General features: G+C 39.8%; 1 protein-coding gene across 2 annotated transcripts in view; it reads left to right on the top strand.

Annotated features, from left to right (window-relative positions):
• Positions 1-6,156: 6,156 nt before the first annotated feature.
• Positions 6,157-24,152, top strand: part of Slc27a2 (solute carrier family 27 member 2) — a 38,145-nt gene continuing 20,149 nt past the window's right edge. Inside the window, exons 1-4 of one of the 2 annotated variants that reach the window (XM_047542183.1) lie at positions 6,159-6,896; positions 17,130-17,339; positions 20,685-20,843; positions 22,886-23,010. In XM_047542183.1, coding sequence (XP_047398139.1) covers positions 6,419-6,896; positions 17,130-17,339; positions 20,685-20,843; positions 22,886-23,010 — 972 coding nt within the window. In that variant the 5' untranslated portion in view covers positions 6,159-6,418. Of the gene's footprint in view, positions 6,897-17,129; positions 17,340-20,684; positions 20,844-22,885; positions 23,011-24,152 lie in introns of both variants that reach the window. The other variant, XM_047542184.1, reaches the window with a different exon arrangement.

Below are 24,152 nucleotides of genomic sequence, written 5' to 3'. Positions count from 1 at the left end.
GGGAGGCACGTGTGAGTGGGGAGGCAGCCTGGCACAGCATTCCTGAGAAGGAACACTGAATTAGGACTGGAAGATGAGCAGAATCTAGAAAAACAGAGAAGAAGGGATTGGTCAGGGGTAGGTAGGAGGCTGACATGTGGTAATAATGATGGAGATAAGTGCTATATCAAGCTAACATTTATTGAGCGCTTAATGATAGACTATTTGGAGTTCTTTAAATATATAATTTCCATTCCATCTTTAAGATGATTCCACTTGATGGTAACTTTTTCTGGCAAGAGAGGGTTAAGGAACTTGCCTGAAGCCATACAGCAGACCAGGGCTGCTGGGACATAGTGCAAAATGTTCAGAGTAAGGAGAGATGAAACTAGAGAGTCTGAGTTGGGCCCAGGTTGTGAACAGTTATGAATATCATGCAAAGTGTTTAATTAGAGGGCAGAAGATGCACTGCAGTTCACTGAGCCCCTTTGCATGCCTGATATCATCAAATCTTACAACTCCCCCACTTGATAAGCATCATTAGCCACATTCTTACTAACCAAACTCAGATACGTTTTCATTAAAATGTCATTCTTTTATAAAATAATAATAATAATAACACATTGTTGGTTTACCTGAAAAACTGAAAAAAAAAGTTCTATCTTTTGAGTTCCTGCCTTTATTTTGAAATGTTAGTGGACTGAAAAGTGCAGAAATCTAAAAACCCCTCCCTTAAAGGAGTTTGGGATGTAGAGGAATGGGGAGTACAGAGGTGGAAAGAGGCAAGAAGAAAGCCGTAGGATGTATAGGGTGTTCTAGGAGTGTGTGCAATAGATTTGCTAAAGCCAAGTCGTCCCAAAAAGGAGCAAATGGAGTTAAGTTTGAGTCCATTTTTAAATGTTTATTGCCTGATAATGTCCTGCTCATAGTAGAAGGTCAATAAATATTTGTTAATTGAGTTAATTAAGAAATAGTTTGAACTTCATTTTGTAGACCGGAGTTTCCCAATAAACGTGCCAAGAAAAGGTAGCCAATGTATTAAGATACTGATCATACTTCAAGGGCGTCAAGTAAAAGTCAAGGAGTCCAGCCAGCTCCTGCCTCCCTCTATTCTAGCACAATGTACAAATACAATTGTCTATAGTTACAGTGGGTGAAAGAGGAAGAGAAGCACTAAACATAACAGAGCAGCAGAGATATTAGATGAAGGCGATATTTCCAGAAAGACTGTTGCTATGATCTCAATGTTTGTGTCCCCTCAAAATTCATATGTTGAACTCCTAACCCCCAAGGTGATGCCATTAGGGGATGGGGCCTTTGAGAGGTGATTAGATCATGGAGATGGAATCCTCATGTATAGAATTAGTGCCCTTATAAAATAGGCCAAATTTGGCAATCTCTCCTAGGCTGTAATTGGAATATCAAATGTGAAGATTATTCTGTAAGATCATTTTCACTGTTATTCTGTATTTTAATAAATGCACTAGTTATATCTGTGTTAGCATATTTATGCTGATTTTTCATAAAGTGGTAAATTTTTTTAATGGTAAAAAATAAAATAAAATAGGCCAAGAAGAGCTTATTTGCCCCTTCCATCATGTGAGGATACAGCTAGAAGACTCTGTCTATGAGAAAACAGGCCCTGTTCAGATACTAATCTTGGGATTCCTAGCCTCCAAAACTATGAGAAATGAATTTCTGTTGTTTATAAGCTACCCAGTTTATGGTATTTTCTTATAGCAATACAAAAAGAGTAAAACAAATACTAACCAGGTGGTAGGGCAAAAGGTGAATCCCAGATTTAAAGTTAAACTCATTTATTGATTGGGTTATTTGTATTTTTGGTGTAAAGTTTTGTAAGTTCTTTATAAATTTTGGAGATAAGTGCTCTATCTGAAGTGCATGTGGAAAAGATTTTCTCCCACTTTGTAGGCTCTCTTTTCACATTATTGATTATATCCTTTGCTGAGAAAAAGTTTTTTAGTTTGAGTCCATCCCGTATATTGATTCTTGCTTTAATTTCTTGTGCTTTGGGAGTCTTATTGAGGAAGTCTGATCCTAAGCCAACATGATGAAGATTCGGGCCTACTTTGTCTTCTATTTGGTGCAGAGTCTCTGGTCTAATTCCTAAGTCCTTGATCCATTTTGAGTTGAGTTTTGTGCAGGGTGAGAGACAGGGTTTAATTTCATTTCACTGCATATGGATTTCCGGTTTTGCCAGCACCATTTGTTGAACAGGCTATCTTTTCTTCATTTATGTTTTTGACTCCTTTGTCTACTATGAGGTGACTGTATTTCTGTGGGTTCGTCTCTATGTTTTCTATTCTGTACCATTGGTCTACCTGTCTATTTTGGTGCCAATACCATGCTGTTTTTGTTACTATTGCTCTGTAGTATAGTTTGGAACTGGACAGACACTTTACAGAAGAAGACATACAGGCAATTAATAAATATATGAAAAAGTGTTCAACATCTCTAGTAATTAGAGAAATGCAAATTAAAACAACTCTAAGATTTCATCTTACTCCAATTAGAATGGCTATTATCAAGAACACAAGCAATAATAGATGTTGACATGGATGTGGGGGAAAAAGGCACACTTGTACATTGCTGGTGGAGTTGCAAATTGGTACAGCCACTCTGGAAAGCAGTGTGGAGAATCCTCAGAAAACTTGGAATGGACCCACCATTTGACCCAGTTATCCCACTCCTCTGTTTATACCCAAAGGACTTAAAATTAGCATACTACAGTAACGCAGCCACATCAATGTTTATAGCAGCTCAATGCACAATAGCTAGATTGTGGAACCAACCTAGATGCCCTTCGACAGATAAATGGATAAAGAAACTGTGGTATATATACATACACAATGGAATATTATTCAGCCATAAAGAAGAATAATATTATGGCATTTGAAAATAAATGGATAGAATTGGAGAATATCTTGCTAAGTGAAATAAGCCAATCCCAAAAAACCAAAGGCCAAATGTTTTCCCTGATAAGTGGATGATGATATATAATGGGGGTGAGGGTGGGGAGTGAGAGAAGAATGGAAGAACTTTAGATTATATAGAAGGAAATGAGGGGGGGTATGAAAAATTGTGGAATGAGACAGACATCACTACCCTGTGTACATGTATGATTACACTAATGGTATGAATCTACATCATGTATAACCATAGAAACGAAATCATGTACCCCATTTGTGTAATGAATTCATTGTGTAATGAATCAAAATGTAGTCTGTAGGGGCTGGGGAGATAGCTCAGTTGGTAGAGTGCTTGCCTTGCCTGCACAAGACCCTGGGTTCGATCCCCAGCCCCGAAAAAAAAAAAAAAAATGCAGTCTGTAAAAAATAAAAAAATAAATAATTTAAAAAAAAAGATTTCCAGGGTATATATTACAGACATTTGCTAATTGCTTCCCCAGATTTATTTCTTCTCCTGTATCATCTCTACCTCAATAACTTTTTAATAATACCCTGAAAATTTCCACAAAATAATATAGGTGGAATTGCTATACCCCCAGCTCCATGAGTGAATCTGATTGGCTTAAACCAATTAGCATTTCTCTTCCCCAGACCCCACAGGGATTGGTTCAGGGATGAGCACACAATTCAGTCAGGGATTTCGTTCTTTCTTTTTTAATGAAGACTTCTAAGGAACAAAAGATCTTTGTATATCTTTTTGAAATTGACCTAGGAAGTATATACCCCTAAAGGCTATTGGCAAGCATCCTTGTACCTTGAGGGCAGAGTCTAAATGAATACAGAAAAGGTAGAAAGGAGAAAAAGTGAAAGAGAAATTAAGTCCAGCTTTCAATCAATACATTAGAGATTACTTGAAACCATCAGTTTGCTGGACCTTCATTTCCTATTTAAATTTCTGTTTTTCTTTATGCCAGTTTGGGGCTTGTTTTCTTTCACTTGCAATTGAAAGACAGCTGATATACAAGGTTGAAGTGAGTATCAGGATAATAAAAAGAAAGTGGGCATCTTTGGTAATCCAGCATTCTTGATAGAGAGTAGCTGTTCAAGAAAAAGAAGAGAGGGGCAGAAAGCTACATTGAAATGACTAGCCATAAAAGGAGAGGCACTGGGAAGATGGATTGGAATGAAAAAGAAAGACTGGCCCTGACCTTCAGCTTGAAAGAGAAAGTGCACACCAGAATGGTTTCTGCCCCCTACTTTGGTTAATACTACTGACCTCCTCAGGGATGTTGAAGGCCCCCAACACATCCCCAGGGAAATGATGCAACCAGTCACTGGATGGTAGTTAGATCAGCTATGAGAAAGGTAAGACAGGTAAAGAGCTGCTTAAGCAGTTACCAGGGATAAAAAGAGGGGGCTATAAATGGGAGGCCCAAAGGTTGCAAAAAACATTTTTTTTTTTTTTTTTTTTGTGGAAGAAAAAAGATGATATGGAAAGACACCTAGAGAATAGGAGGACAACATGACATAGTTGCTATCAGTGCTGAGAGAGTTGTTAAGAGTGAGCTAAGCAGGGCACAGTAGCACATGACTGTAATCCCAGCAGCTCAAGAGGCTGAAGCAGGAGAATTGAGAGTTCAAAGCCAGCCTTGGCAAACTCGAGGCACTAAGTATCTCAGTGAGACCCTGTCTCTAAATAAAATACAAAATAGGGCTGGGGATGTGGTTCAGTGATTGAGTGAACTGGTTCAGTCCCAGGTACTACCACCCCCCTCAAAAAAGAGTGAGTTAATAGTGGTTTCTGGAACTAAACAGATAATATTTTAAACAGGTAACAGTTTCCAAAATGTATGCATTATAAACTCTCTTAATTTGCCTTTCTAAACTTCCCTCTCTTGTCTGTATTTTATAAGTGTGAAAGCATCACCTTTAGAGAATAATGGTGAGACACAAAAAAATATCTACTACAGGGATGCCCCTAGTAGAGTGTCTGGGAGGAATAAGTGTCCATTATTTGCCTTATAAGAATAAGAAGATGGGCCTGTGGCCTTGTTGCTCTTTGTAATCCCAGATACTTGGAAGGCTGAGGTAGGAGGATGGCAAGTTCAAGGTCAGCCTGGGCAATTTACAGAGATTCTGTCTCAAAAATGTTTTAAAAGGGCTGGAGTGTAGCTCGGTGGAGAGAATTTGCCTAGCAGGGGTGAAGCCCTGGATACAATTCCCAGTACCAAAAAAAGAGAGAGAATCAGAGAGGGAAGGAAGGGGAAGGGAGGGGAGAGGAGGAGAGAAGAGAAGGGGGAAAGATGGATGAACACAGGGCAGGAGATTAAAAAGTAAACCGCTGCTTAACTTAGATCCTGCCTCTCCTCAGTAGCAAGTAGTAAGTATTCGCTGTGTATAGAGTAGTACTTAGGAAAATTAAGAAAGGAATCACACTTCCTCTAAAAGAAATGGCGTTCTGAGAAATGCCAGTAATGTACTTAGTTTCCTCCGTGTTGTGACAGAGCCGCTTAATAATTGTGTGTTTTGAAAACTTGCAAGGGGTGGAGGCGATTTACTTAACAGAAACAAAATATTTTAAAAAACGAAGTAACGCCAGAGCTTGAGTTCGCATGGCAATGTAGCAATAATTCCCGAGAAATCAGGATTCAAGAGGTGGAAAGGGCCCAGCTGGAATTGGGATGAGCTGTTTGTGACCATGGCAGTCGCTTTTGTTCAACCTTGAAGTCTTTTCCTCAGGAGATTCCCGACAGTCAGGCTGCGGTTGGGCGGGGGGAGCAAATCTGAGAATCAAAAAGAGACCAGGCGGAAAGCCCGTGGGACCAGGACAGAGAGATGGGACTGTGGCTTGGCAGTGGCACCTGGTACCCGCTATTAATAAATAATAGGGCTGTCTCACATTTCTAGGATATTTTACTGATAATAACATGTCATCTCCATAAGCTACTCTATTAGTGGTAACAATAAATAATAATAGCCCCAAGGCTGCATTGCCTCCTTTAATTTTCTCAACATCCGCTATTTGAGCCTATTATCACCATTTGATGAGAAAAACCGTGGCTCCGAAATGTAAAGTACTTAGGTCCAAACGCAGTGAAGTCTCGCCCTGGCTCGGGACTTCAGACCAGGGAGGGGCAGTGGCAGAGACCCCACCCCCACCTCCACCCCCGGCCCCCAGCAAATCGCAGTCACCCGTCTCTCCAGGGGAGAACCTCAGGGGAAGGGCTGGAACACAGGTGTCGCGCTCCGCAAGGGGGCGGGCGCAGCCTTGCCGATCACGCCCGGAACCCTTGGCAGCCCGCACTAGCTCCACACGCTGGATAGCCCGCGGCGGTGCTGGCGGCCGAAGCGCTTGGTCGTCACCACAGCCTAATCTCTAGCCCTGCGTCCCGTCGCCGTGTGCCCGGGCGCAGGCTGTTCGCCGTCCTCTTAGAGTCCACCCAACCGCCGCGCTGCACGTCCGAAGTGCGCCCTCTGCCCCCGCGGGGACAGAGGATCCCACCACCATCATGTCCCGTTCCACATACACCGTCCTGGCGGTGCTACTGCTCCTGCCGCTGCTGGTGAACTTCTGCTGCCCCTACTTCTTCCAGGATATGCGCTACTTCCTGCGGGTGGCCAACTTGGCCCGGCAGCTGCGCAGCTACCGGCAGCGGCGGCCGGTGCGCACCATCCTGCGGGTCTTCCTAGAGAAAGCGCGACAGACCCCACACAAGCCTTTCCTGCTCTTCCGCGATGAGACGCTCACCTACGCACAGGTAGACCGGCGCAGCAATCAGGTGGCGCGAATGCTGCACGACCACCTCGGCCTGCGCCAAGGAGAGTGCGTGGCGGTCTTTATGGGCAATGAGCCAGCCTACGTATGGCTGTGGCTGGGCCTGGCCAAGCTGGGCTGTCCCATGGCATGTCTCAACTACAATATTCGCTCAAAGTCTCTGTTGCACTGCTTCCATTGCTGCGGGGCGAAAGTGCTGCTGGCTTCACCAGGTGAGCTCCGAACTGCCCGCCCGGATGCGGGGGCGCCGCCCAGTGCCTTAGCGAAAAACCAACCCTGGCAGCCTGGTGTAGGGTAGCTGGAGAGAGAGAGGGGTTTAGATTGGAACTGTAGATGTACCTAGCGGGCGACAACTTTTCCTTTCAACACAGTAAATGATCATTAAAACCCTCTGTGTTGGAGCAATGTGCCAGGTACCGTGTTAAGCTCCCTCGTTGTGAAGTGAAGGATTAATTCCAGGGCCACCGCAGATACCAAAATCCTGTAATACTCAGGTCCCTTATATAAAATGGAGTGGTATTTGCATATAACCTAGGCATAATCCTACCCTATACTTTAAATCATCTCTCGATTACTTATAAAAGCGAATGCAATGTAAGTGATGTGCAAATTGTTCATATACTGTATTGTTTAGAGAAGATGACAAGAAAAATAGTCTGTACATGTTCAGCACAGATGCAATTTTTTTTCTAAATATTTTCCTTCTGTGTTGGTTGATACTGCAAATGCCGAACCAAGGATATGGAGTGCCCATTGTATACACACAGTGTTGCTTTTTAACCTCACAACAGGTAGGCTTTTTTTTTAGATGATATTTTTATACATGATAGACCACTGAGGCCCAGAGAGATGAAGCCTCATTCTCCTTGTCATAGAACTGGCGGGCAGGGGCTTACCCAGGACTTTCCACCTGCAAAGTCCAGATCTTTACCAATACCTACACCGTCCGCATTAAAATGTAGAGTGTCTTAAGCATGAACTCCAATAGATCTAAAGGAACAGTTCTCACCCCTGCTGCTTGATCAGCTGTGTAATCTTGGGAGTCACTTCTCTGTCCTTTAGTTTTCTCTGCCATGAGGCAGAATTCAAAGCTGCTTCCAGTTCTCAATTGCTGTTAGCATTCCTGGCTTCTCACTGCAGAGAGGTAATACCACCTGATGCCCAAGGAGAAGACTTTGCATATCTGCTCTAGTGCCTTTCTGAGCCCCATGGCATTTATAAAAACAGTGACTCCATTCATTTGTGTGTTTGCCTTCTGCCACATTTCAACTAGACCTGAAATGATATCTTCATGTTAAAGTGGTGTCCAGATCAGAAAGAAGCAAAGAAACTCTTACCCATAGAGCTAATGGTTTTCTCCTCCCAACAACTTGTCTCAGAACTTGGCACTTGCCCCTCTACCACCCTCTGGGAAAGCTTTAGTCTCAGCACTCTGGACCATGGTTTGCTTCTCTCAGTCAGTAATAGGAGGTCTAACTGGTGCTAACTAAAGACATAACTAAGGGCAGAGGGAACCCAGAAGCCCCACCTTTTTGGAATGCCAAGCCCTGTACTGGATGCTTTTATTACAATGGGAAGTATCATGTGATTACCTCCTATTATAGTTGAGGAAACCCAGGCTTAAAATTCCAACCTAGATCTGTGCAACTTCAAAGCCCATGTTCTTTCCTACATCATGATGTCTTCCTCTGCATGGATGCAAATTGTTGGTGCTGGAAGCGATCAAGCATCTGTTGACCTTTCTGTTCATAGCTGGGGAAACTAAGCTAAGCAGTTGGTCTAGCTCCACAGAAAGATGAAACACCAATTCACTTGTATGAAACCAGAAAACTTACATACCTATTCCATGTGGCATAAAATAAATTATCCCAAAAGTGTCAGCTTCGTATAATTTCAAAAGCAGAGGGATGGTTTTAAAGGGAGCCAGATTATTTAAAGAACAGGTCCTTTCAAGAAAACCCCCAACAATTTCTAGTTGCCTGTGAAATTAGACAACTTTACTACTTAGTAACAGGAAAACTCTCTCACACTTACTATTTTACCGGTTTACTTAGAGGGAAGTTATTCACAAGGTGATCTTTGTACCACCTCAGGAGGCACTTAAACATTATTGCTTCGTTAGTATCTCAGGCACTCTTGGAGGGACTTCACAGGGCTTGTTGTTTAATTGTCAAAGCTCAGATTAAATGACTGTAATAGCATATGGTTCTGTTATGAATTCAGAAATGCAACTATATACAAATTAAGAACCCCTTACCTTCAATGTTTGGGACCAAAAGTGTTTAAAATCTCAGATTTTTTTTCAGATGTTGGAATATTGCATACACATAATGAGATATCTTGTGGATGGAACGCAAATCCAAAACAAAAAAGTTTCATAATGTTTCATATGTATCTTATCACATAGCCCAAAAGTAATTTTATACAATATTTTTAAATATTTTTGTACATAAATTAAAGTTCCTGGTGTAGAATTTTCTATTTGTGACATCATATTGATATTCAACAAGTTAGGATTTTAGAGCACTTCAGATTTTCAGATTAGGAATGCTCAAAATGTACCTCCTTCCCCAGTGAGGCAACATTCCTCTGCAATAGAGCATTGTGTTTATGTGGAGAGTATTATGAAATCCCCACACTCAAATTAAACTCGAACCAGACTTTCCAGTAGACATACAGCACACTCTGGCAGTAAATGGACCTTTGAGAAAGATCACACAATTTTTAAAAATTCAGTGTTTCTAAACCACTGAGACACCTTTGCACATGTTAGGTCAGTTACTCTGACCTAAAACAGTTACTGCAAAGAAGTCATCAGAGTCCAAAGAGGGCAATAGTGCCCACGAGTTAATGTGCAAACTAACCTTTGAGAGAGGCTACATATTTGGAAAACATTCACTTTTTCCAAATTGCTAAGATACCTTTGTACATAATACACTCTGACCTAGAACAGTTACTGAAAAGGGAATAACAGAGGCCAAAGTCACATATTTAGTAGATGTGCCCATGTGGAAAAATGATGAATGGACTAATTCTTTGGAGTTGGTAGAGAACTTAGAGCTATTCTAATCCTGTAATCCTCTAACTTTAATGAGCATATTATGCTGCCCCCAAAAAAAGTTTAGGAAAGAAACTTTAATGAGTACAAGAATAACCATTTTATGAAACAGATTCCTGAATTCCATTCCCAAAATTTTGATTCAATAGGACTGCAGCTGTGCCCAAATAAGCCTCACCTCAGACCCAGATGATTTTAAAGCAAATGATCTGAGAACTAGATTTTGCAATCAGTCTTGTTCGCATTTGTTTTATAGCTGAACAAATAAAGGCCCCAAAGGGTGCTATCAGTTGCCCTAGGTCATGTTGATAGTCAGCAACAGAAAGCTGGGGACAAAACCCAGATTTCTTTTCTCACTTCCAGTGCACATTTTATACTAGCGATCATCTGAACCTGATACATAAATATGAATTTGATTCTGTACTTTGAATTTTCTCCACAGGGTTTGTGAGCTCATAAGAGTTCTTGAACTCTGTGTGTCAAATCCTGGAGTGCTTCTATGTAAAGAACCAGCTCATATATCATGGGGATTGATCTAGTTGTCATGACTTTTGGGGACTCTTAAGGCTTAACAGAACTCAACCCTTTCAGAAGTTTCAGTACCCAGTTGCTTCTTCTGAATTACTATTTTGTATAGGAAATGAAGGCTCTCAAACACTTCTCTGAATCAAACAGAAGCATTTATTTCTTAAAGAAAATGATTTTTTTCTGTTTTATATTTGAGCAGCCTCCTCCAGGGCAGTGTATAATCTAAGTAATCACATGGAAAAGTTGCCTTCAACCACGTGAACAGGTATCAATGTTATAGTTGATTGAAGCCAAGTTATTGCTATGGGAAATTTACTGCTGGCCAGTGGTTTTTCTCACAACTTCTCAAACACAGAATATGGGCAAAACAGGAAAGCATGTTAAATTTCACACAACATTGGGCTTTTTTAAAACACTCAAAAGAAGTCTGATATAGTATATTTTCCCTGTTTCCATTTATGCTAACATTAAGATCACTACTAAACTAACGCTTCTCCTGAGCAGATAACCCAGGTCTCTTGGGTCTCTTTATCAACTTATTGGCCAGGTCTACATTGCCTGACCCAACATAACTGTGAAGGTTCCTCAGAGTAGGTATTTCTTTTGTACAAGGCTTTAGTAACAGTTAAAGATATTCTGTTGCAAGTTTAAAACACAGAGAAGACTAGAACATGGTCCAGATGACCTGACCTTTTACTTGTTTCCTCAAGGTCACAGAAAAATGAACCTCCTTTAAACAATGTGATGAAGGGAGATGCTTCCTATATCCTTCAAAAACATTTCATCATTGAAAGTTCTCAACAATAGAACTTCACTATAAAATTAGTGTTGGATTCAAGGATAACAGTTGCTTACAAATTTTGTTGCCATGATGGGATGGGGAGATAAGAAGACGAATTAGTTTGAGTATCTTACAGTCCAATAAAAGTACACATGGTAAAGGACATACGGCCCCCAGTATCATACAGTCCAGTCAAAATTGCATATACAAATGATTGTGTTACCCAGGAGACTGTGATAAGTACGATGGAAGAGATAAGAGTTCTTGGGAGCCTTGACAAGGGAGCTGGACAAGTGCAATGGGGAGGGCATTACAGGCAACAGGACCAGAGGCAATTTTGATTAGGTCTTTTATATAATGACAGGCTTCACTAAATAGTTTGATAAATTAAGAGCTTCAATGGTCTGGACTTTAATAATGACCATTTTAAAGCTGATTATTGAAAGGTCCTAATGTAGAGAAAATGGGGATTCAGAAAATCTAAGGAATGACCAAGAGCAGTGACCTCCCTTCCATGGAACCAGTTCATTTTCTAATCCCAGCTCCAGTTCACAATCAAAGCCTGGAGATAATCTAATCTCTATTCTTCTCACCTCCAAGAAGTAACTTAGATAAATTGCTTCCATGCACTTTGTTCCAAAAGCTTTAAAATTCTCTTACATTTCTTTGAATAATGCCCTAGTAATCCCTAACACTCAACAAATGTTTGTCAAATTAATGAGTGCAAACCATTCTGGTTGGTTTTAACAGATTTTCTTTCCTGAAGCTTAAGAATCATTGAGTTGGGCAAGGAGGCATGAAAAGTGATGAAATAAAATCAAATATATCCTAATTATGAGAAAACCCTTTTCAACTCGCTCTCCCCCAGGCCCAGGCTCACCCTACCACAGACTTGCTTACCTCCCAAAGTAAGCAGTCCTAATCAGTGGGTGTGTCCAGCCCCACTGACAGCAGGAGAGAGGTGCTCTCTCTTGGTCTCAGTGCAGAGAGGGAGCAGATGGTAAACCCAGGATGGGGCTGGAAACACACTAGGATCTATGAGTAGGATAGTGAAGACTCTATCACAGGATCAGAAACTCAGACACTAAATGAGCAATATATATTCTAGGACTGAGATTCCCATCCCAGTAGCCCCGGTTCTGAATGGAGGGTTAGCTTAAAATTGCCCTCAAAGCCAGGCACAGTGGCACATGCCTGTAATCCCAGCAGTTCATGAGACTAAGGCAAGAAGATAAAGAGTTCGAAGTCAGCCTCAGCAAAAGCAAGGCACTCAGCAACTCAGCAAGACCCTGTCTCTAAATAAAATACAAAATTGGGCTGGGGATGTAGCTCAGTGGTCGAGTGCCCTGAGTTCAATCCCCATTACCCGCCCCCCCAAAAAAATTGCCCTCAAACATCTTTCTTCTCCCCCTGCTCATAACTAAAAGGTTGCAAAGGAGAGGAGATGGTTGTACATCTTTATACAAGAACAAACTGTCATGTTGCCGACATGTGGGAATATAGTCCATTCTCCTTAGAAACAGGAAGGAAATAGAGGTGAAAACAAAATAAACTCTGAATCAGTTGTTAATGCTATTAAATCTGAAGGAGAAGGTTAGTGTTCACATTATTCTACATAATGAGTATAAGTGGCCATTATTTGGAAAGGACCTCCCACAGTCTCTGAGAAATAGGGAAGTAGATAATCGGTAGACAGGCAACACGGTTGCTTATGGATATCAAATGTTAGTAATTATGTAAGGCCTTGTATGACCTCATGATAAAGAATCACCTTTGAATCCAGGGGTATCTTAGAAAACAAAAATTCACATAAGCAAGAACTTTAAGGGAAATGAAAAACAATATCAAGTCAATTATTTAATTATATAAATGTGAATATATGTTTCGATGGTAAATTTTTACTTACTTCTGATGGAACTGAACCTTAAATGTCTTTTTTGACCACAGGTGATTTGTTGGGAGGAGAAAGGGGGATGAACATGCCTCTGTGTAAAGAGAATTCTAACACACAGGGTGTTGCTATGCAGACTAGACAACAGGTTATTAAATACTATCATTCCCAACTACACAGACAGAGATGCAAAATCACAGTTACAAATGACATTTTGAGAAGCATTTTCACACTGTCTCCCAGGGCTGAATTAGCACTACTTTGTGTTTTGGATATTTTTCTTAAGTGAAGAGCTAAACCCTCATTCATTTCTTGCTTACCTACCAACCATTTCACGTTTGTCCTGAAATTTTTATCAGAACATATTTTCTTTCACTGCCTCCTTTTCAGATCTTATTGGTAAACATTTCTAGACTATTTTAGCTCAGTCAGTTGCCATTCAGTGAGGCAAGCTGGTAGCAGAACAAGCCACTAGAGTGAATGTTTTCTCCATTGGAAAACTGCAGGTTTAACCTAGTGGTGACAAAGATTGATTCTGCCCCCACCCACCCTCTTTCCCTGCTTTCCAGGAATGAGCCTGTGTATTTAGATATTTTTCTTTTTCCCTTATTCTGCATAAATAAAGGGTAGGGAAACTAGGATGGTGCCTTGATTTCTTTCTTTCTTTTCGAGCAAGATAGACTTGGTTGGGATATTGTAATCATTCATTTTCCACCACCTACGTGTGTACTTCTTTCTCTAAGGGTCTATTTCCATTCACAATTTAAACCTGGATTCATGAGAAGCTGATGGATCTGTTCTATGTCCTTCAGGCAAACTTCCCAATGAATTTTATTGTCTTGGTTATTCTCATAACCAAGCTTTTAATATAGTTCAAAGTTATGCTCTTCATCAAAAAGATGAACAAAGGATCGTCTACATTATTCAAGGCAGATCACATGCTTTAACAAGCAGAGAGAGAAAGCAAAGTCAGTTTACCAAAATTTGAACCTGTATGGTGAGTACAGGGAAGCAGGAATCCTAGAATCCCAGTATAATTGTTTTCATGTTGTGGTGGAACCTTCGATACAGAAACAGTCGAGTCTCTGCCCTCATTTGTAGAAATAAGGTTACTGGTGTCTAAATCACAGGATTGCTATGAAATTAATGTGAAGTGAGGTGTGCAAAGCTATTATACAAACTGTTCTAAACAAATGCATAATGTAAAACTTTGTTATTAGTAACAACGTCAGGTGCAGCAGATGCTATGATGCAGTTTGCCACTCAGCTACCTTCCTCAAGGCTGGGTACTCCTTCCTCAGCTGCTGGACGCTCTCAGTTGAGAGCCTTCCCAGGACTTGATCTGAGTTCAATAAAGCCTCTTTGCCCAAGGTCAGGTACCACGCCCTCCCCACTCCACAGCCTGGGTCCACTGACTGGTTGAAGGGTAGAAGGAAGAGTACCAACCATCTCCCCTAAATTAGCACAACCCTGAAATGCCATTTTAGACCCCAGAGTCTCTGTAGGATCAGAGAATCAGCTGAGGTTCAACCTCTCACTCTCTCCCATCTGCTTCCCTTGCAGCCTCGCAGGTACTGTCCCAAGAGTGCTCCTGCATTCAAATCTCAGAGTTTCAGAGTCCCAGGGAAACTGCCCTGTGACAAATAGAATTATTTGAGCTTTTATGTCCTGGTTGGTTGCCATTCTTAGGTAAGCAGACCTTAGAATAAGAACTTTTTAAAAAATCATATGTGAAAGATGCAAACTCGATTTGGTAGGTCTAATCTTATCCATAAAAGACTTAAGAAAGACATTAAATATCAACTAGATAATTGATAGACAGCATTCACATTCAGAATTTCTTTTAAAATTTCAGTTTTCATAGTGACATCTTTAACTTAAGTGAGGGAAGTCTACTCCAGTGTGTCCCAACATGGCAAGAAAGTCACTGGAACTGCAAGTCAACACCCAAATAACAAGTTCTACACCAACAGCCTGGAGGAGATGGAGGGAAACTGGGTTGGGCAAGGACGATGGCCCTCCCTTCAGATGGGATGACCTCTGTAAGCAGGAAATGTTCATAAACTAAATACCTAAGAGGGCCCTTATTTGTATGCAAGGCATACCTGTATCACAGAAATCATTTCACTTTGTATTATATTTTGTTAAAGGTTTACCAATTCACAGCATCGTAAGATCTGAATCCTTTAATAAGCCACTTTAGCTTACTCCTGTCTCTTCCACACTAGCACGATACATTGTGCAGATTCTTTCCATTTTTAATATTTACTGAGTACATATCTGGTGTTGAGAGTACAAGGATTATGTTATGGTTCCTTAATCACAAAAATCTCACTAATTGAAGAGAAAAAAAAAACTGAGCCACTTCACACTGTCAAGGAATAAATACCCTGGTAGAAGCATGTGCAGGACCTTATTGGAGCTGGACAAGGAAAGGGAAGGTGACAGAAGAGAGTTGTCCCTGGGCTGAGTCTTGAAGGATTAGCATGAGTTTTGGGGTGATGGGGAGTGGGAGGGTAAGAGGGTATTCCAAGCAGATGGAACAGCCTCTATAAAGGTCATAAATGTGAGCACATGAGGACCTATAAGGACTTCAGATGGACTTCATAAAGGAAAGGGGACAAGAGGCTGCTAGTAGGAGATGACATCAGGAAGGCCAGCAGGGGTGAAACTGTGAAGACCCTCAGGACCTCCCAAGTAGAGTGAATTCTATCACAAGAGATGATCAGCCATTGAAAGACTGTAAATAGGGAGACACCAAGAAGGCCAGCAACATGAAGTCAGTAGGTAAATTGGAAGCAGGGAGAGATTAGCAGCAAGGAGATTGGTGAGGAGGTTATTGCAATCATCTAGGCAGGGAAGAGTGAGGACCTCATCAAGGCAGTGGCTGTTTCTACAACAGCCATATTTTTGGCAACTTGTCTGTAAGTGCTAAAGGACTAGAGAGCAGCCAATGAACAATGTTTCTAGGACAGAAAAAAAGGAAAGCAATCTGATGGAATTTGAAAACAAATAGTGCATTAAAGAATGATAGCCAACTAGAAACTCTAAGAGAAAACTGTTCCAGAAAGAAAACTTGAGGGAAGTGTTTTTTGGTTCTGCAGTGAGTATTCACATAGTTACAATCATGTCCATCCTGGTTATTGGTTTTCAGCTTCTACAGCCAACCCATGGACAATGCTGGGAAAACAGAATTATGACCTCAGAATAGACATAAATTCTCTTAACCTAGACAATGTAAAGTGAAAATATTAGCTGTTGGAGCGGACAGGTATAAATGGGGTCAGGGACCAAAAGAGAAGCCAAAAAGGAGCAGGCAAAGCACATTTCTGGTGATGGAGAAGTAATTGCCAAAAGTAACAACCAGAACCATTGAAAATGATTGTCCCTAGGCAGCAAGTTTAACTGTGAGGAGGGTTGGGGTAAGAGCCTGGTGATTTTCATTACAAACCTATTTGTACTGTTCAATTTACTTTTTAGCAAGTGCACGGGTCCTCTGGATAAAATATTTGTTTAAATTTTAAGTGCATCTATCCCAGTGATATTTCTTGTCTTGGTGAAGATAGCATATGCAAACGTCTGAAAAACAAGGCATATGAGATAAATCAGGTATAGCATCCCCAAGGTAATTCCCTGGGATATTGAGTCACCTTCCTACTAAGAATTAGCATATTTGCTTGAGTTAATACAATTCAAGATACAAAGCTTACGTGCAGTTTTATCTTATCCATCATCTTTGCTGTTTGGCTTGCCTCCTTCTTTCTGTTCTGTCCTCCTTCCTTAATTTTTTTTCATCACTGATCCTGTGGGCACTTATTAGGAATAGTTAAATTCATTTCTGGTTTATTTCTAGGTACATACACTAATTATTCCTTTAAGTTATGCACTTATATTTCTTGGTTTTTACCCATCTGTCCATTTGTGTGTACTTTCCACAAAAAGTACAGATTTCAACCAACTATCTGCTGTGTTTAGGAAACTGTCAAAACTCAACCTTTCCTTAAACTGGAATTTTGTGGGTTCTTTTCCTAATGCAGAATGTCCATGTTTAAAAATGCAAAACTGTAAGCATCTCTTGTCCTGTCTACACATTTTAGCAAAAGTTATACTGGACATAAAATTATCATGAAGCTTACTACACTAAATAGAAACTTGACAGACTAATTTTTTTTTTAAACTAAATTAAGAACTACAAGAAGCTGTTGAAGAGGTGCTGCCAAGCCTGAAAAAAGATGGTGTGTCCGTCTATTATGTAAGCAGAACTTCTAACACGGATGGTGTTGACTCTTTCCTGGACAAAGTAGACGAAGTGTCAAATGAACCTATCCCAGAGTCGTGGAGATCTGAAGTGACTTTTTCTACACCTGCCTTATACATTTATACTTCTGGAACCACAGGTAAAAAATAGAGAGAGGATTCTCAAGGAAACGAACCTATCCTGAAGGAGTTAAATGTTGGCTTAGGCTTTTAAATACTTTCTTTGGAAAAGCTTATCAGATAACTAATACTTCAGGGGATTTAGCTCTTTGCTCGTGGGAACTGATCTGATTTCATTGCATATGATCCCTTTTGGGTTCCTCCCAGGCATGTGTATCCCCCACTCCCCAGTTAGTATAGTACAGATAAAGAACTATAATAACTGGTTAGGTTGATGGATGAGATTTTTAATACTTGTTGTATTTTGTTTATATTATATCCAGATTTCATATAAAATGTATTCAATTAAAATAGAACACCAGAGGACAATTATGGAGTGGTACTTACATAGATGTTTTGACCACTGTTTTCTCATTCAGTACTGACTTGAGCTGTTTGGCACTGTGAATGTAGGGTGCCTCTAGTGCAGGGTCTAAAATACTGTATTTCATCAAGTCTAGGATGCCTTCCACTGTGTATCATTTTATGAGCTACTAAGAAAAAAGCGCCAAATAACAGTGTTCTTGGAACACTACTACATGGAACAGGCAACAGCAAGGGTTGTGTGTACCAGGCTCTGTTCTAGGAGCTTTAGGACATTTGTTCATACAATTCTCCCACTACCCTTGGGTACTATTCTTACTCCATTTTACAGATTCAGAAACCAATAGATTAATAACATCCCATAATAAGAAGTAGACGTGTCAGGATTCACCTTATAAACTAACTCTGGGCAACTCATAAAATTGACAGCTCTGGTGGCAATACCTCCAGGTTCATTCACATAGCAAGATACTCAGTGCCTGTCCACTCTAGGCCAGAGAAAATGTTGCCACAGTGTACAAATATGAAGCTTGAGGGCTATATTGAAAAGAAGGGCAGGAAGCCAGCCCAGCAAGCTCATCATTATTAATATTAATACTGGGAAATGGAATATATAAATCTTTTATCTCTTTTGGTTAAAATTTTTATTTAAATAAGCAGATAATACATGCTTTCATTCTCCTTAAGTAATCAAATATTATGAATAAGACTAAAGGTTGCTTTGAGCTTTTTATCTCAATGCCAACCAACAGGAACAGTTTCCTTTGCTTTGACAGGCCCCCAGCATCCATCTGATCTCACAATTTCTGGACCTCGTTTAACCTGAGTGTCAGCATCCCTTCACACAGCCCCTTTTGCTAAATATTTCCTTCAAATAAATGGGGAGGAGAAGCTGGAGATGACATAGTAAAGCTGATGTCTATAGTGTAATGTTTATCATTTTTTAATGTATCAAAACTTACACATGCCATGTCAACAGAAAGGTAGATGACCTCAGTGACCCATTGCTTCTTTTGCAGGCAGACGCACTACCTTAACATGTGGGATTCTTATCTTCATTTCTTCCTAGAATGGTAAAAATAAATTATAAAGTTTAATTCATGGAATAATCTAAATAAAATGAGCTTTTGGTTAGTGATGGGAATCCAAGTCCTAGGACTGAATAGACAAGTGTGGAACTTGTCTATCTGGGCCTATCTGGGAAGGAAAAAGAAAACCCATTTTAGGAAGAAAAAATAAAACACTCTCTGACTGAATCCTATAATTAAGAATTTGTTATTAATTGGAAAACAATAGGATTGATAATGATCTTACTTTTTTCTTTATCTGTGAATAAACATGTGCTAAGTTACTCATGTAAATATTAATTAAAAGAATTCATTTGAGCAATCGGAGGGCAAAATATTTTCCCTTCCTCAAAGGAATTTATTAGCAGAAAATTAGGTAAACTTCCAAATATTCTTACTTATTCATTAATATAAAGTGTTAAATGAGATGAACTATTTCATAGTAATAACTATGGGTATTTCTTTTAAAAATGCAATTCAAATAATTCTTTTTCATTGTGAGTACAATTGATTTATTGATACTTATATTTCTTAATGTTAGTATAGAATGGGACATTAATATTAACCCAATGTCACTCATTCACTGTCAAAGAAAATGAGTTTTTAATTATGTTTGCAATTATGACAATCTGCTTTGTCTTGTAACAAATTGCTCTATGACCCATCCCTGGCTAAGGCACTATCAGGGACTTAAACTCTAACCCAGCTCCCTTAACAGTGCCCTGATCTTCCATGAGAAATAATATAAGCATATACTTTCATACAAAGTCCTACCAGAAAAAACTGTGTAAATTATGGTTAAGAAAATGCAAATGCACTTTAGTGTACTTTTCAGATTGGCAAAAAAATCCCCAACATTTAGGAGCATATATTGGCAAGACTATGAGGAAACTGGCCACATGTTTTGGAAATGGGAGAGTGAATAGGGACAGCCCTTATAATTGACAGTGTGGCAATTCTCTATCCAAATTACAAAGACTTGCATCTTTTGATGCAGTAACCTCACTTCAGTGAATTTATCCTACAAACAGTGACATTCATAGTGTGAACTGTCGTGTAGACGAGGTTCTTCACCACAGCATCATTTGAAATAGCAAAATAGTTTAAATAAATTATAATCTTCTTATATAAAGGACATGAGGCAGCTGAGAAGAAGAAAATAATTGAGTGAGGGAAATCTGTACAAACATGGACAGATCTCTGTTAAGTGGCAGAGGAAAAAATGTGCAGAACATTCATGTTTTTTAATGAATGTACATAGGATGTTCATGTTTGCTTGTATTTGCATAAAGAAACCCTGGAATAGTACATAAGAAATTAATAAGTAGTTGGGAAAAAAGAAAATTGGGTGAATGGGCTATTTATTCTCTAAAATATTTAAGCTCTCTGAATCTTTGCCTTCTCATCTATGGATTGGAGAATATCATTCTACTTATCTCTTATTATGAAAGCTAACTGAAATATTGAAAATGTCTTGCAAAGTAATAAGCACAGAGGAGAAATTCAATGGATCTTTGTTCATTTCACTTTCCTTTTTCTTCAGATTACTTCTGTAACAACTGTCCAACTCAGGAGTCAACAGACTACGACTTGAGGGCCAAATAGCACCCTCCGCATAGTTTATAAATGAAGTTTTATTGGAACACATCCACACTTATTCCTATATGTGTATTTGACTGCTTTGGGCCACAATAGCAAAGTTGCATCTTCATAGCAATGACCATATGACTCCACAAAGCTTAAAACATTTACTCTCTGGTCCTTTACAAAAAAAAAAAAAATTAAAAATCTGTTCACCCCAGGTCTAACTGCTCATGGTCCTTCCCTGTGCAGTTCTCTAAGCACAGGACAATGAATCTTCCTGAGCTGGATCTCTTCTGCAGACTCAATGACCAGTCTCTACTCACTTATGCTTTCTCTTGTATCTTTGCAAAGGTCTCCCAAAAGCTGCCACAATCAATCATCATCGTTTATGGTATGGAACTGGCCTTAGTGTCGTGGCTGGGTTTAAGGCAGATGACGTCATCTATACCACTCTACCCTTGTACCACAGTTCTGCACTTATGATTGGCTTGCACGGATGTATCCAGGCCGGTAAGCTTTTTCTCTCAACAAAGCACCAAAGTCCTATACACATTCCTATTTGGCTACTTTCCTCTCTGCTAGAGATGGTGTTTATCTCTGTATTGATAACAAGTCTATTGGACTTACACATCACAAGCAAGTATATAAATAATTTATATTTTCTCATGCCTGCTTATCTACAAATATAATACCTCAATATAATACATTGAGGTATTATATTTGTTCAGTGTATCAAGGAAGAAATTCCTTTATGATGTTTTATGTCTTTACCCAAGTTAAGACACTAGGTTCTTAGATTCTATAAATAATTATCCTGTGTCGTTTCCAACTTCAGAAACCGACATGTTGATCTCCATTGGCGTCTGATATCAACTTCTCCAGTCATCCCCATTCTCTTTATTCTTCCCTTTCCCACGGTTCCTCAGCTCTAATCAGAATAACTGGTTTGCCATATCTTTCCTTCTCCAACTTTACTATGCCAATGGGAGCCTCCCTCCTTTCTCTCTCCAGTAAGATTTATACCACTTTTATTCACGAAGGTTGAGACTAACATTCACTTCTTCTAGCAAGCTATCTCTAGCTCTCTGAGCTAAACAACTTAAATTTTTTTCTTCCACATGACATTTCAAGTAAACATTTAAAATACATAGACACATGTTTTATTTTAAATAAAACATATGATAACATAAACACACACACATGTATGTATGATATGTTTATAACACATATATATGCGCACATATATAAGCACACACACTCCCCCCAAAAATTCATATGTTTTGAAATCCCAGATTCCAGTGTGGTGATATTAGAAGGTGGGACCTTGGGCACTAATTAGGTCATGAATGTGGAGCTCTCGTTTGTGGGATTAGTGCCCTGGGAAGAAGAGATGGGAGAGAGCTTCCTTCCTGTCTCTGCTCTCCCTCCTTATGGAGATGATGGCCATCCCCAAATCCAAAAGAGTGCCCTTACTCAACATGGGATTTGCTGGCATGTTGTTCTTGAACTTCCCAGCCTCCAGAAATGAAAAATTAACTGCTTAATCTACCTCATCTATAGTAATTTGTTACAGCAGCTTAAACTAAGACTGTCCAAGCCTCTGCCTCTTTTCCTTATCTACCAACTGATCAGCTATAAAACATTTAGTGCAGCATCAGTACCAGCCTTCATAGCAAAGAATGATGGTCTGGGCATATTGCTGGACCTTCAAAAACATTAGAAGGACTCCCAAACAGACAAATTGATCAGTTGGGCACCATAAATACATGCTAAAGAAGAAAAAAATTCATATTTTTGATAACTTGTTCTTTTCTGAAACATTGGTATTTGGTATGTTTAGGAGTAAAAAATAACCAATAATATGAAAATAATTTTGAGATGTTTAAATTTTGCTTTTACTATATTTCATGTCTATAATTAAATTGAAAATGAAAAATGTATTATTTTTACCCCCATCATATTAGTTTCCTATTACTGTTGTGACAAATCACCACCAACTTAGTGGCTCCAAACAACAGATTTGTTCACGTGTTCTCTTACTGTTCTGGAGGTCAGAAGTTCTATCAAGGTGTGGTCAGCCGGGCTGCATGCCTCGGGAGGTTCTATGGGAGAATCCAGTCCTTGCCTTTTCCAATTTCCAGAGGTTGCCTCAGAGATTCCTTGGTTCTCGGTCCATATGTAGAGTATACCACTCCAACCTTTTGTCCATCAGCCTGTCTCCTTCTTCCACCTTTATTTTGCTTCCTTTTTAAGGACCCTTGGGATTACACCAGGCATAACCAGATAACCAGAATAATCTTCCCATCTCAGGACCCTTAACTTAATTACAGAATCTTTTCTTTTTGTATGTCTGCTCCCCAGTAGATTGGAAGCTCACATAGGACAAAGCCATGTCTGGTTTATTTTTTGCATTGAATATACTAGGTATTTGACACTTGTTTGTAAATATAATCATTTAAAAATTTCTACCTTTCAAAAATGACAAAATTAAATATAATTGGAAAGATTTTCTGTAGCATTCCTTGTTGACACTTTCTGTGCCTTCTCTGTAGGTGCTACTTTGGCTTTGCGTACCAAATTTTCAGCCAGCCAGTTTTGGGATGACTGCAGAAAATACAACGCCACTATCATTCAGTATATCGGTGAACTGCTTCGGTATTTATGCAACTCACCCCCGGTAACACTTCCCATGTTTTAATATCTTTTTTAAATAGATAAGATGAGAGTTTAAATCATTTGAGGTTATGTTGGGCTTCAGCTGATCCACCTGTATCAGTTTTCAACTTAGACTACAGTTGTTTCTTGTGATTAAGTGCTTGACACCACACCTACCTGATGGCAGGTACTATTAATTTTATGGTGATTGTGTTCCCTTCCTTGTTGCCCTCCACTCAGCATATCAGCCTCTTCCCTCTCTACTTATGAAAAGCCACTGTCAAAACCCAGATCAAATGATTCCTCTTCTGTGAAATCTATTCAAGTCACTCTGACCCAAGTCATTACCCTTCCCCTATATCATTTTATTTCTGCATCGGTGGTCCTCATTGCAGGTGTGTGTCTTTGTGCCTCCCATCCTTCCTAGATTGTAACTTTTAGATAGCAGGGGCCATATCTTGTCTCCTTCACTCCTTATATCCAAGGCATATATAACTTTTACTTAATGCTGTTTAATGAGTAAATCCCCATGTGGCTTTGAAATAAACCCACCAGGCCTATCACCAAGCTTGGAACAATGCCTCAAGGGCCTTGTTTGCAATGTCCAGCTGTCTTAATGGGGTTGTTCACAAGAGCCCCTCCTGCTCGGTCCCTTGGCTCTCATCAGAGATCTGATGGCCACCTCAGGACCAAATCAGGGTTTCTCAACAGAGGCCTGACTGACATTTTGAGCCTGTTAATTCCTTGCTGTATGGATTTATTCTGTAAACTGTAAGGTTTCTGGCAGCATCTTTGACCTTTACCCACAAAATACCAATACTAACCTCCCCTCCACCCCAAATCATGATAATCAAAATGTCCTTAGATACTACCAGATGTCCCCAGGCAGACCAATTTGACCCTAGTTGAACTAGACAATATGGTAAAACCACCAAATTCTAATGCCTTTAATCTATTAAATCGGCATAAAACAAACTCAGAGGATCACTAAGTTGATAAATTGCTACTGGTTAGCATCTATATTATGTTCAAAGTATATTCCAGCTGCTATGTGACAGAAAAAGAAGTATAAGAAGCTCTTCCCCCAACTCTCTCCTCTCGCCTCCTTTAGCCTCTGCCTAGATGTCAGCCCATCAGGGAGGCCCCTCCTACTAATAATCAAAC

Source organism: Sciurus carolinensis, chromosome 2 (genome assembly GCF_902686445.1).
Source record: "Sciurus carolinensis chromosome 2, mSciCar1.2, whole genome shotgun sequence".
Taxonomy (NCBI): domain Eukaryota; kingdom Metazoa; phylum Chordata; class Mammalia; order Rodentia; family Sciuridae; genus Sciurus; species Sciurus carolinensis.
This window is presented reverse-complemented; position numbering and strand designations above follow the sequence as displayed.